The sequence below is a fragment of the Ranitomeya imitator genome, chromosome 9 (genome assembly GCF_032444005.1).
Source record: "Ranitomeya imitator isolate aRanImi1 chromosome 9, aRanImi1.pri, whole genome shotgun sequence".
In the NCBI taxonomy this organism is placed as follows: domain Eukaryota; kingdom Metazoa; phylum Chordata; class Amphibia; order Anura; family Dendrobatidae; genus Ranitomeya; species Ranitomeya imitator.
The window spans coordinates 5,635,832-5,649,521 of record NC_091290.1 but is presented as its reverse complement, the minus strand read 5'-3'; the positions used below and the strand labels follow the sequence as shown (position 1 = coordinate 5,649,521).

At 52.5% G+C, this 13,690-nt stretch overlaps 2 protein-coding genes across 2 annotated transcripts; both read left to right on the top strand.

Moving 5' to 3' along the window:
* The first annotated feature begins 3,768 nt into the window (after positions 1-3,768).
* On the top strand, positions 3,769-4,269 carry ASCL3 (achaete-scute family bHLH transcription factor 3). Its single transcript, XM_069739974.1, has one exon. The coding sequence runs from the start codon at positions 3,769-3,771 to the stop codon at positions 4,267-4,269; it is 501 nt and encodes a 166-aa protein (XP_069596075.1).
* A 30-nt stretch (positions 4,270-4,299) lies between these two features.
* Positions 4,300-13,375, top strand: LOC138649500 (streptococcal hemagglutinin-like). The gene is made up of 2 exons (XM_069739973.1): positions 4,300-4,326; positions 10,349-13,375. The coding sequence occupies exons 1-2, from the start codon at positions 4,300-4,302 to the stop codon at positions 13,373-13,375; spliced, it is 3,054 nt and encodes a 1,017-aa protein (XP_069596074.1).
* The last annotated feature ends 315 nt before the right edge of the window (positions 13,376-13,690 follow it).

The following is a 13,690-nucleotide window of genomic DNA, read 5'->3' as shown; positions in this document are numbered from 1 at the left end:
TATGTACACAGTGACTGCACCAGCAGAATAGTGAGTGCAGCTCTGGGGTATAATACAGGATGTAACTCAGGATCAGTAATGTATGTACACAGTGACTGCACCAGCAGAATAGTGAGTGCAGCTCTGGGGTATAATACAGGAGGTAACTCAGGATCAGTAATGTAATGTATGTACACAGTGACTGCACCAGCAGAATAGTGAGTGCAGCTCTGGAGGATAATACAGGCGGTAACTCAGGATCAGAAATGTAATGTATGTACACAGTGACTGCACCAGCAGAATAGTGAGTGCAGCTCTGGGGTATAATACAGGAGATAACTCAGGATCAGAAATGTAATGTATGTACACAGTGACTGCACCAGCAGAATAGTGAGTGCAGCTCTGGGGTATAATACAGGATGTAACTCAGGATCAGTAATGTATGTACACAGTGACTGCACCAGCAGAATAGTGAGTGCAGCTCTGGGGTATAATACAGGAGGTAACTCAGGATCAGTAATGTAATGTATGTACACAGTGACTGCACCAGCAGAATAGTGAGTGCAGCTCTGGGGTATAATACAGGATGTAACTCAGGATCAGTAATGTAATGTATGTACACAGTGACTGCACCAGCAGAATAGTGAGTGCAGCTCTGGAGTATAATACAGGATGTAACTCAGGATCAGTAATGTAATGTATGTACACAGTGACTGCACCAGCAGAATAGTGAGTGCAGCTCTGGGGTATAATACAGGATGCAACTCAGGATCAGTAATGTATGTACACAGTGACTGCACCAGCAGAATAGTGAGTGCAGCTCTGGGGTATAATACAGGATGTAACTCAGGATCAGTAATGTAATGTATGTACACAGTGACTGCACCAGCAGAAAAATGAGTGCAGCTCTGGAGTATAATACAGGATGTAACTCAGGATCAGTAATGTATGTACACAGTGACTGCACCAGTAGAATAGTGAGTGCAGCTCTGGAGTATAATACAGCATGCAACTCAGGATCAGTAATGTATTGTATGTACACAGTGACTGCACCAGCAGAATAGTGAGTGCAGCTCTGGAGTATAACAGTAGGTAACTCAGGATCAGTAATGTAATGTATGCGCACAGTGACTGCACCAGCAGAATAGTGAGTGCAGCTCTGGATGTACTCTGTAAGTGCATGTGCATTATTAGATTATTTTGTAGCCATCTTATAATTGCCCCTTCTCTTTGGCCGTGTTCTTTCCTCAGTATTTTTCTGAAGAACGGCGAAACGCACGTAGGTGCGGCAGGCTGGGGTCCAGGCTTCCATCTTTAATGTAAGTTATAGTCCAACACGCGTTACCCATGTTACTTGATTACATTTTTTTTGTCTAATAATTGCACTTTTTGGCATGGATTGCACTTTATAGAGAGGTTATATACTTCTGCATTTGCAGACTATACCCTGTTTGCTCTATTTAGTGTTCAGGTGATCTGCCTTTAGCACATGTGTTGTTCTCTTAGGCCGGGATCACACATGCGAGAAACACGTCTGTGTCTCGCATGTGAAATGCAAGCTCTGGCGCTGGCACTCCAGAGCTGAGCGTGCGGCCGCATAGCAACACATGGAGCTGCACGCTCCGCTCTGTAGTGCCGGCGCCAGAGCTTGCATTTCACATGCGAGACACGGACATGTTTCTCGCATGTGTGATCCCGGCCTTACATTCTTCTCCTTACGATTAGCTGGCACATTGGTTTATCATATATAGCACTATTGCATGTTATATTTCTATTATTATTATTATAATACTATTTATTCCATGGTGCTTTACATGTGAGGAGGGGTGTGCATAATAAAAACAAGTACAATAATCTTAAACAATACAAGTCATAACTGGTACAGGAGGAGAGAGGACCCTGCCCGTGAGGGCTCACAATCTACAAGGGATGGGTGATGATACAGGAGGAGAGAGGACCCTGCCCGCGAGGGATCACAATCTACAAGGGATGGGTGAGGGTACAGGAGGAGAGAGGACCCTGCCCGCGAGGGATCACAATCTACACGGGATGGGTGAGGATACAGGAGGAGAGAGGACACTGTCCGCGAGGGCTCACAATCTACAAGGGATGGGTGAGGGTACAGGAGGAGAGAGGACCCTGCCCGCGAGGGCTCACAATCTACAAGGGATGGGTGAGGATACAGGAGGAGAGAGGACCCTGCCCGCGAGGGCTCACAATCTACAAGGGATGGGTGAGGATACAGGAGGAGAGAGGACACTGTCCGCGAGGGCTCACAATCTACAAGGGATGGGTGAGGGTACAGGAGGAGAGAGGACCCTGCCCGCGAGGGCTCACAATCTACAAGGGATGGGTGAGGGTACAGGAGGAGAGAGGACCCTGCCCGCGAGGGCTCACAATCTACAAGGGATGGGTGAGGGTACAGGAGGAGAGAGGACACTGTCCGCGAGGGCTCACAATCTACAAGGGATGGGTGAGGGTACAGGAGGAGAGAGGACCCTGCCCGCGAGGGCTCACAATCTACAAGGGATGGGTGAGGATACAGGAGGAGAGAGGACCCTGCCCGCGAGGGCACACAATCTACAAGGGATGGGTGAGGATGCAGGAGGAGAGAGGACCCTGCCCGCGAGGGCTCACAATCTACAAGGGATGGGTGAGGATACAGGAGGAGAGAGGACCCTGCCCGCGAGGGCTCACAATCTACAAGGGATGGGTGAGGGTACAGGAGGAGAGAGGACACTGTCCGCGAGGGCTCACAATCTACAAGGGATGGGTGAGGATACAGGAGGAGAGAGGACCCTGCCCGCGAGGGCTCACAATCTACAAGGGATGGGTGAGGATACAGTAGGAGAGAGGACCCTGCCTGCGAGGGCTCACAATCTACAAGGGATGGGTGAGGATACAGGAGGAGAGAGGACCCTGCCCACGGGGGCTCACAATCTACATGGGATGGGTGAGGATACAGGAGGAGAAAGGACCCTGCCCGCGAGGGCTCACAATCTACATGGGATGGGTGAGGATACAGGAGGAGAGAGGACCCTGCCCGCGAGGGCTCACAATCTACAAGGGATGGGTGAGGATACAGGAGGAGAGAGGACCCTGCCCGCGAGGGCTCACAATCTACAAGGGATGGGTGAGGATACAGGAGGAGAGAGGACCCTGCCCACGGGGGCTCACAATCTACATGGGATGGGTGAGGATACAGGAGGAGAGAGGACCCTGCCTGCGAGGGCTCACAATCTACATGGGATGGGTGAGGATACAGGAGGAGAGAGGACCCTGCCCACAAGGGATCACAATCTACAAGGGATGGGTGAGGATACAGGAGGAGAGAGGACCCTGCCCACAAGGGATCACAATCTACATGGGATGGGTGAGGATACAGGAGGAGAGAGGACCCTGCCCACAAGGGATCACAATCTACAAGGGATGGGTGAGAATACAAATTTATATAATTTTATTTAATCATTTGTGTCTTTTCATAACAGTCTAAAAAAATCTAAAAAAAGTTTTACAACACTGATAACATTTTAATGATGTAGACCGTTATCTATTTATACCTGGTTCTCACCCCCATTCAGTCCTGCTTGGCTTGTTGTACTCTATAATTTTGTAAATGATTCTTTTCTGGTATATGTAATAAAATATTGGATTTTGTTTAAAGACCTCCTCACCCATTGGGTTGTTTATACAATGGGGTATTGGTGTGATATTGTATCCTGGAGTTTAATTGCACTCATTTGTTTGAGATTTCTTGCGGTCTTATTTTTCTATAGGTCTGGCTGAACAATGAGTAATGATCTGTATGATCAGCCGGAGAGGACGGCTCACGCCAGTGACGCTTTTGCGCTGTCCTCCCTGCCTCTGCCCCCGTTCTGTGTGGATGCCCCAGTGATGTTCCATTTGCCCCCTGAGATGTATCAGCTGCACCGCTGTCAGGACATGACCCTTGTCTCTTATGTAGAGACCCCGGGGATAGATCATTACTACAGCAGCCTATATGGCCTCCCAACCCAGCCCCCTTGTCAGCAGTATGGGAATAGTGACGGTTATTATGGACCGTCATACGTCCGTAAGAGGAATGAACGGGAGAGACAGCGGGTGAAGTGCGTGAACGAAGGCTACGCCCGGCTCCGGAGACATCTACCACAGGATTATACGGAAAAACGGCTCAGCAAGGTGCAGACCCTCAGAGCCGCCATTAAATACATCTGTCGCCTGCAAGAAGCCCTCCGCTGGGAGAAGACGGAGGACTCCGGAGACGCCATTCAGCAGAGTTACGACCACTGACAGATGGGCTCCCAGTGCACCCAGCCTGGAATGGCTGATAACAGCGAGCAACAGACTGTACCAACAGACACGTGAATAAAGAAATGTTAAACAGCAGCGTTACGGTCATTGTGCTGTGGTTTTCTAGCTTTTATTTACAGCTTAATTGTTTCTGATATACTTTATATTAACTTTGACATTTTCAAAATCTCTGCTTGTTGTCAATTAATATCAACACATGAAAAAGGCTAAAACCTTCTGTGACTTAGTTCTACTGAGGACGAGATATAATCTATCACTGTGGACACTAGAAGCATGGATCTCTAGGGCACTGAGGTCTTATAGGCGCTGATACATTGTGAGAAGCCCCCCAGCTGTGCGAGCACGACGGGATCCGGACTTGTCGCTGTTGTTTCAGCAAATTCTGTATAATACCCTTCGTACTGCCAATGTATTCCAGAAAGTGTTTTATCTCACCCCAGTACTGGATGCACAGCTACACAGCCCGGTACTTCTGTATTATATCCATCGTACTGCAGCTGCATTGCAGAAAGTGTTTTATTTCACCCCAGTACTTCTGTATTATATCCATCATACTGCAGCTGCATTGGAGAAAGTGTTTTATCTCACCCCAGTACTGGATGCACAGCTACACTGCCCAGTACTTCTGTATTATATCCATCATACTGCAGCTGCATTGCAGAAAGTGTTTTATCTCACCCCAGTACTGGATGCACAGCTACACTGCCCAATACCTCTGTATTATGTCCACCATACTGCAGCTGCATTCAAGAGTGTTTTATCTCACCCCAGTGCTGAATGCACTACTGCACTGCTTAGTACTTCTGTATAATGTCATCAGTGTTGCTGCTTAAAGTAAATAAACAAAACCTAAGATAAAAACAAAATATCAAATACCCTGCAGTAAATACATAGCAATAGTGCATGAAAATAACATAGGGTTAACATAATTTTGATTAAAAAAGTAAAAGCCATCCCACCATGCCAAGGTGTCACTTGACATATTGCAAGGTTTTAATACTAGAGGCTAGGACTGTCCCGAATAGGATTACCTTGGCGTGGTGAGATGGTTTTTACGTTTATCAAAATTACGTTAACTTACTATCCTATATTATTTTTATGCACTATTGCTATTTATTTACTGCAGGGTATTTGCTTATTTTGTTTTTATTTTCGTTTTGTCTGTTGAGTGGGCAATGTGAACATGCGCTTGTAAAATATGATAGTTTCAGGCTTTTCCAGATCTATCCATTTACAGGAGCAGCCAGTGCTGGCATACAGCAGGGATATATACAGCAGGGATAGATCATCACTTGCTAAACTATGGGGTCCGGTCCCGCTGTTAGGACTTGGAGGGGATGAAGTGCAGTTCTTTGTTCGTGGCCTGGGCAGGTGCCCGCTGGGCAAACACCTTTTCATTCAAATGATTCTTATTGCTCCAAGCAAAAGTTACCACTAGAATATAACTTACACCTCCTTAAAGTGGTACTCGTCTCTTATAAGGGGATGACCTGTGGCGCCCCCACTGATCCTGTGACGAAGCGATGCAGTGCATGTCCTGCAGACTGCATATAGTCACCACCCTGTACTGTCAAGGTGCTCACAAGTGAAATGCAATTACAGGAGTGAATGGCCGCAGCGGCCAAGATGCGACTCCGTCTCTCCGGTCATTGTGGCAGGACACCTGACACCCGGCTCAGCTTACACCGTGGACGCTCACGGATGCAGGAGTCACACAGAAGAAGACTGGATGTATGAAAGGCCTCCAAAGAAGCAACAATCCTCTCCTGAAACACTCTGTGCTGCTGTGGACACTGCTTCTTACAATATGTATCCATTCTACAAGATCAGCACACTCCTCTCCTGAAATGCTCTGTGCTGCTGCATAGATCTTATTCTGTCACCTCCCACAATATCAGCACACTCCTCTCCTGAAATGCTCTGTGCTTCTGTATAGATCTTATTCTGTCACCTCCCACAAGATCAGCACACTCCTCTCCTGAAATACTCTGTGCTGCTGTATAGATGTTATTCTGTCACCTCCCACAAGATCAGCACACTCCGCTCCTGAAATGCTCTGTGCTTCTGTATAGATGTTATTATGTCACCTCCCACAAGATGAGCACACTCCTCTCCTGAAATGCTCTGTGCTGCTGTATAGATGTTATTATCTCACCTCCCACAAGATGAGCACACTCCTCTCCTGAAATACTCTGCTGCTGTATAGATCTTATTCTGTCACCTCCCACAATATCAGCACACTCCTCTCCTGAAATGCTCTGTGCTGCTGTATAGATCTTATTCTGTCACCTCCCACAAGATCAGCACACTACGGTCCTGAAATACTCTGTGCTGCTGTATAGATCTTATTCTGTCACCTTCCACAAGATGAGCACACTCCTCTCCTGAAATGCTCTGTGCTTCTGTATAGATGTTATTGTCACCTCCCACAAGATGAGCACACTTCTCTCCTGAAATACTCTGTGCTGCTGTATAGATCTTATTCTGTCACCTCCCACAAGATCAGCACACTCCTCTCCTGAAATGCTCTGTGCTGCTGTATAGATGTTATTATGTCACCTCCCACAAGATGAGCACACTCCTCTCCTGAAATACTCTGTGCTGCTGTATAGATGTTATTATGTCACCTCCCACAAGATCAGCACACTCCGCTCCTGAAATGCTCTGTGCTTCTGTATAGATGTTATTATCTCACCTCCCACAAGATCAGCACACTCCGCTCCTGAAATGCTCTGTGCTGCTGTATAGATCTTATTCTGTCACCTACCACAATATCAGCACACTCCTCTCCTGAAATGCTCTGTGCTTCTGTATAGATCTTATTCTGTCACCTCCCACAAGATGAGCACACTCCGGTCCTGAAATACTCTGTGCTGCTGTATAGATCTTATTCTGTCACCTCCCACAAGATCAGCACACCTCTCCTGAAATGCTCTGTGCTGCTGTATAGATCTTATTCTGTCACCTCCCACAATATCAGCACACTCCTCTCCTGAAATGCTCTGTGCTTCTGTATAGATCTTATTCTGTCACCTCCCACAAGATGAGCACACTCCTCTCCTGAAATGCTTTGTGCTGCTGTATAGATCGTATTCTGTCACCTCCCACAAGATCAGCACACTCCCCTCCTGAAATGCTGTGCTGCTGTATAGATCTTATTGTCACCTCCCACAAGATCAGCACACTCCTCTCCTGAAATGCTCTGTGCTGCTGTATAGATCTTATTCTGTCACCTTCCACAATATCAGCACACTCCGCTCCTGAAATGCTCTGTGCTGCTGTATAGATCTTATCCTGTCACCTCCCACAAGATCAGCACACTCCGGTCCTGAAATACTCTGTGCTGCTGTATAGATCTTATCCTGTCACCTCCCACAATATCAGCACACTCCCTTCCTGAAATGCTCTGTGCTGCTGTATAGATCTTATTCTGTCACCTCCCACAATATCAGCACACTCCTCTCCTGAAATGCTCTGTGCTGCTGTATAGATCTTATTCTGTCACCTCCCACAAGATGAGCACACTCCTCTCCTGAAATGCTCTGTGCTGCTGTATAGATCTTATCCTGTCACCTCCCACAAGATCAGCACACTCCTCTCATGAAATGCTCTGTGCTGCTGTATAGATCTTATCCTGTCACCTCCCACAAGATCAGCACACTCCTCTCCTGAAATGCTCTGTGCTGCTGTATAGATCTTATCCTGTCACCTCCCACAATATCAGCACACTTCGCTCCTGAAATGCTCTGTGCTGCTGTATAGATCTTATTCTGTCACCTCCCACAAGATGAGCACACTCCTCTCCTGAAATGCTCTGTGCTGCTGTATAGATCTTATCCTGTCACCTCCCACAAGATCAGCACACTCCTCTCATGAAATGCTCTGTGCTGCTGTATAGATCTTATCCTGTCACCTCCCACAAGATGAGCACACTCCGGTCCTGAAATACTCTGTGCTGCTGTATAGATCTTATCCTGTCACCTCCCACAATATCAGCACACTTCGCTCCTGAAATGCTCTGTGCTGCTGTATAGATCTTATCCTGTCACCTCCCACAAGATCAGCACACTCCTCTCCTGAAATGCTCTGTGCTGTTGTATAGATCTTATTCTGTCACCTCCCACAATATCAGCACACTCCGCTCCTGAAATGCTCTGTGCTGCTGTATAGATCTTATTCTGTCACCTCCCACAAGATCAGCACACTCCCCTCCTGAAATGCTGTGCTGCTGTATAGATCTTATTCTGTCACCTCCCACAAGATCAGCACACTCCTCTCCTGAAATGCTCTGTGCTGCTGTGAAAAATATTTAGAATTGAGAGTCCTCAGTAGTTGATACTTTTTAATGGCTAACTGGAAAGATGGTAACAAATTGCAGCTTTCGAGACTACACAGGTATCAAGATATATATCTTTCCTGTATCATCTGTGCTGCTGTGTCACTCATACACTATTATAAGCCTTGGACATGCGCGCCCGTCGTCAGGGCGTGTTACATCCTTATCTTATTACTTAGGAGATTCAGGCTCGTCACCGACACAATGAGGATCAGTCAGTAATTGCAAAGCCTGTAGATTATAGGAACAGTCACTGCCAGGTCTGGGATTAGACAGAGGCCGGGCAACTTGTAATATCCTTATAATACTGCGAAGAATGTAAACCTATAATGCAGCAGATATCACCAATCACCTGCACATCAGTTATTATTGGATCTCGAGCCATGGCGACTTGATGGATGAAGGCTTTGTAGCGAGATGTATCTTGTACAAGCCTAGAAGGTCCACCTGGCCCTAGAAGGTCCACCAAGGCTTAGAAAAGTCCACCGGATCCTAGAAAGGTCCATCAGGTCCTAGAAAGGTCCACCGGATCCTAGAAAGGTCCATCAGGTCCTAGAAAGGTCCACCAGGCCCTAGAAGGTCCACCGGGTCCTAGAAGGTCCACCAAGGCTTAGAAAGGTCCACCGGGTCCTAGAAAGATCCACTGGTCCTTAGAAAGGTCCACCAGGGCCTAGATCGGTACACTAAGGTCTAGAAAGGTCCACCAGGGCCTTCTCCACCGTTATCTTGATAGTATCAAACCATGCTAGTCCTCCTTTTTGCCTTGCTCCTTCTATTCTTCAGACCATGATGTCCTTCTCCAGTGATCATTCTCTCCGTATGATGTGCCCACAGGTAGTGGCTCGATGGTCCTTAACTTCAGTGACATGTCTGGCTTGATCTGTTCTTCTTGCCATCCATGGTACGGATTTTAAAAAAAATGACCGTCACATCCAAACATAGACTAAGTGTGAACAGGTGCTGAACTTAGAGTCACCAACTCCTATACAACCAAAAAAGGCAGCACACTGCGGCGCCACAGAATGCAAACATGAAATATGAAGATTTAATTACATCACTGCATTAGAAATGAGAAATTGAGAAAGTTTAGCGCATAAATAGGCCAATTCATATATACCAGGTATGTGTGCACATGAATTGGCCAATCTAAATTTCTCATATTTCTATTGCAGTGATGTAATTCAATTTTCATATTTCATGTTTGCATGTTATGGCGCTACAGATCCATGGTATTGAAAACCTTCTCCTCCACCACATTTGGAAGACTTCGATTCGTCTTCTGTCTTGTTTCTTTATCCTGCAGGTTTGGCAGCCGTGTGTTTCTGTATGTTATGAATGCACATTAGTACACAGGTCCCATGTAAAAAACTGCATGAGGCCCCGCACCAGAGCGCCCCAGCAGAGGAGCGCCCCAGCAGAGGAGCGCCCCAGCAGAGGAGCGCCCCAGCACAGGAGCGTCCCAGCACAGGAGCGCCCCAGCACAGGAGCGTCCCAGCAGAGGAGCGCCCCAGCACAGGAGCGTCCCAGCACAGGAGCGCCCCAGCACAGGAGCGCCCCAGCACAGGAGCGCCCCAGCACAGGAGCGTCCCAGCACAGGAGCGCCCCAGCACAGGAGCGCCCCAGCACAGGAGCGTCCCAGCACAGGAGCGTCCCAGCACAGGAGCGCCCCAGCACAGGAGCGTCCCAGCACAGGAGCGCCCCAGCACATGAGCGCCCCAGCAGAGGAGCGCCCCAGCAGAGGAGCGTCCCAGCAGAGGAGCGCCCCAGCAGAGGAGCGCCCCAGCAGAGGAGCGCCCCAGCACAGGAGCGTCCCAGCACAGGAGCGTCCCAGCACAGGAGCGCCCCAGCACAGGAGCGCCCCAGCACAGGAGCGCCCCAGCACAGGAGCTCCCCAGCACAGGAGCGCCCCAGCACAGGAGCGCCCCAGCAGAGGAGCGCCCCAGCACAGGAGCGTCCCAGCACAGGAGCGTCCCAGCAGAGGAGCGCCCCCAGCACAGGAAAATCCCCGCAGAGGAGCACCCCAGCACAGGAGCACCCCAGCAGAGGAGCGTCCCAGCAGAGGAGCGTCCCAGCAGAGGAGCGTCCCAGCACAGGAGCGCCCCAGCACAGGAGCGCCCCAGCACAGGAGCGCCCCAGCACAGGAGCGTCCCAGCACAGGAGCGCCCCAGCACAGGAGCGCCCCAGCACAGGAGCGCCCCAGCACAGGAGCGCCCCAGCACAGGAGCGCCCCAGCACAGGAGCGCCCCAGCACAAGAGCGCCCCAGCACAGGAGCGCCCCAGCACAGGAGCGTCCCAGCAGAGGAGCGCCCCCAGCACAGGAAAATCCCCGCAGAGGAGCACCCCAGCACAGGAGCACCCCAGCAGAGGAGCGTCCCAGCAGAGGAGCGTCCCAGCAGAGGAGCGCCCCAGCAGAGGAGCGCCCCAGCAGAGGAGCGCCCCAGCACAGGAGCGCCCCAGCACAGGAGCGTCCCAGCAGAGGAGCGCCCCCAGCACAGGAAAATCCCCGCAGAGGAGCGTCCCAGCACAGGAGCGTCCCAGCACAGGAGCGTCCCAGCACAGGAGCGTCCCAGCACAGGAGCGTCCCAGCACAGGAGCGTCCCAGCACAGGAGCGCCCCAGCACAGGAGCGTCCCAGCACAGGAGCGTCCCAGCACAGGAGCGCCCCAGCAGAGGAGCGCCCCAGCACAGGAGCGTCCCAGCAGAGGAGCGCCCCAGCACAGGAGCGTCCCAGCAGAGGAGCGCCCCCAGCACAGGAAAATCCCAGCAGAGGAGCGCCCCAGCACAGGAGCGTCCCAGCAGAGGAGCGTCCCAGCAGAGGAGCGTCCCAGCAGAGGAGCGTCCCAGCAGAGGAGCGTCCCAGCAGAGGAGCGTCCCAGCAGAGGAGCACCCCAGCACAGGAGCACCCCAGCACAGGAGCGCCCCAGCAGAGGAGCGTCCCAGCAGAGGAGCGCCCCAGCACAGGAGCGTCCCAGCAGAGGAGCGCCCCAGCACAGGAGCGTCCCAGCAGAGGAGCGCCCCCAGCACAGGAAAATCCCAGCAGAAGAGCGCCCCAGCACAGGAGCGTCCCAGCAGAGGAGCACCCCAGCACAGGAGCACCCCAGCAGAGGAGCGTCCCAGCAGAGGAGCGTCCCAGCAGAGGAGCGTCCCAGCACAGGAGCGCCCCAGCACAGGAGCGCCCCAGCACAGGAGCGCCCCAGCACAGGAGCGTCCCAGCACAGGAGCGCCCCAGCACAGGAGCGCCCCAGCACAGGAGCGCCCCAGCACAGGAGCGCCCCAGCACAAGAGCGCCCCAGCACAGGAGCGCCCCAGCACAGGAGCGTCCCAGCAGAGGAGCGCCCCCAGCACAGGAAAATCCCCGCAGAGGAGCACCCCAGCACAGGAGCACCCCAGCAGAGGAGCGTCCCAGCAGAGGAGCGTCCCAGCAGAGGAGCGCCCCAGCAGAGGAGCGCCCCAGCAGAGGAGCGCCCCAGCAGAGGAGCGCCCCCAGCACAGGAAAATCCCCGCAGAGGAGCACCCCAGCACAGGAGCACCCCAGCAGAGGAGCGTCCCAGCAGAGGAGCGTCCCAGCAGAGGAGCGCCCCAGCAGAGGAGCGTCCCAGCACAGGAGCGTCCCAGCACAGGAGCGTCCCAGCACAGGAGCGCCCCAGCACAGGAGCGTCCCAGCACAGGAGCGTCCCAGCACAGGAGCGCCCCAGCACAGGAGCGTCCCAGCAGAGGAGCGCCCCAGCACAGGAGCGTCCCAGCAGAGGAGCGCCCCAGCACAGGAGCGTCCCAGCAGAGGAGCGCCCCCAGCACAGGAAAATCCCAGCAGAGGAGCGCCCCAGCACAGGAGCGTCCCAGCAGAGGAGCGTCCCAGCAGAGGAGCGTCCCAGCAGAGGAGCGTCCCAGCAGAGGAGCGTCCCAGCAGAGGAGCACCCCAGCACAGGAGCACCCCAGCACAGGAGCGCCCCAGCAGAGGAGCGTCCCAGCACAGGAGCGTCCCAGCACAGGAAAATCCCAGCAGAGGAGCGCCCCAGCACAGGAGCGCCCCAGCAGAGGAGCGTCCCAGCACAGGAGCGCCCCAGCACAGGAAAATCCCAGCAGAGGAGCGCCCCAGCACAGGAGCGTCCCAGCAGAGGAGCGCCCCAGCACAGGAGCGTCCCAGCAGAGGAGCGCCCCCAGCACAGGAAAATCCCAGCAGAGGAGCGCCCCAGCACAGGAGCGCCCCAGCAGAGGAGCGTCCCAGCAGAGGAGCGTCCCAGCAGAGGAGCGTCCCAGCAGAGGAGCGTCCCAGCAGAGGAGCACCCCAGCACAGGAGCACCCCAGCACAGGAGCGCCCCAGCAGAGGAGCGTCCCAGCACAGGAGCGTCCCAGCACAGGAAAATCCCAGCAGAGGAGCGCCCCAGCACAGGAGCGCCCCAGCACAGGAGCGCCCCAGCACAGGAGCGCCCCAGCACAGGAGCGTCCCAGCACAGGAGCGTCCCAGCAGAGGAGCGTCCCAGAACAGGAGCGTCCCAGCACAGGAGCACCCCAGCACAGGAGCACCCCAGCACAGGAGCGTCCCAGCACAGGAGCACCCAGCACAGGAGCGTCCCAGCACAGGAGCACCCCAAGACAGGAGCGTCCCAGCACAGGAGCGCCCCAGCACAGGAGCGCCCCAGCACAGGAGCGCCCCAGCACAGGAGCGCCCCATAATCCAGCACCGCAGGATGTTACAGATTATAAGACTTTGCAAGTCTCACAGAAATGGAAACATCTCCTTCTCTTTTGAAATCTCTCCATTCTAAGGATCTAGGTTTTAAGGCGGTGAATGGACAGTCCTGTATTCCCAGAGGCTGCCATGCTGCACAAACCTATTTGTTTTCACTCAGAGACGTGTCCTGACCAGTGAGTGACACGACCTGGATCACAGACTGACCATGTACTAAGGGCAGGACTGGGAAGGTTGCCTAAACTATACGGATCTGAGGCTTTGGAAGTAAACAAGAATCCTTCCAGTCACTGACAGCAAGCAGAGATCCAGAGCTTGATGAAGAATTGGACCACGAAGGCCCCGATTTATCGAGCCTGGCCAAACACTTTAGCA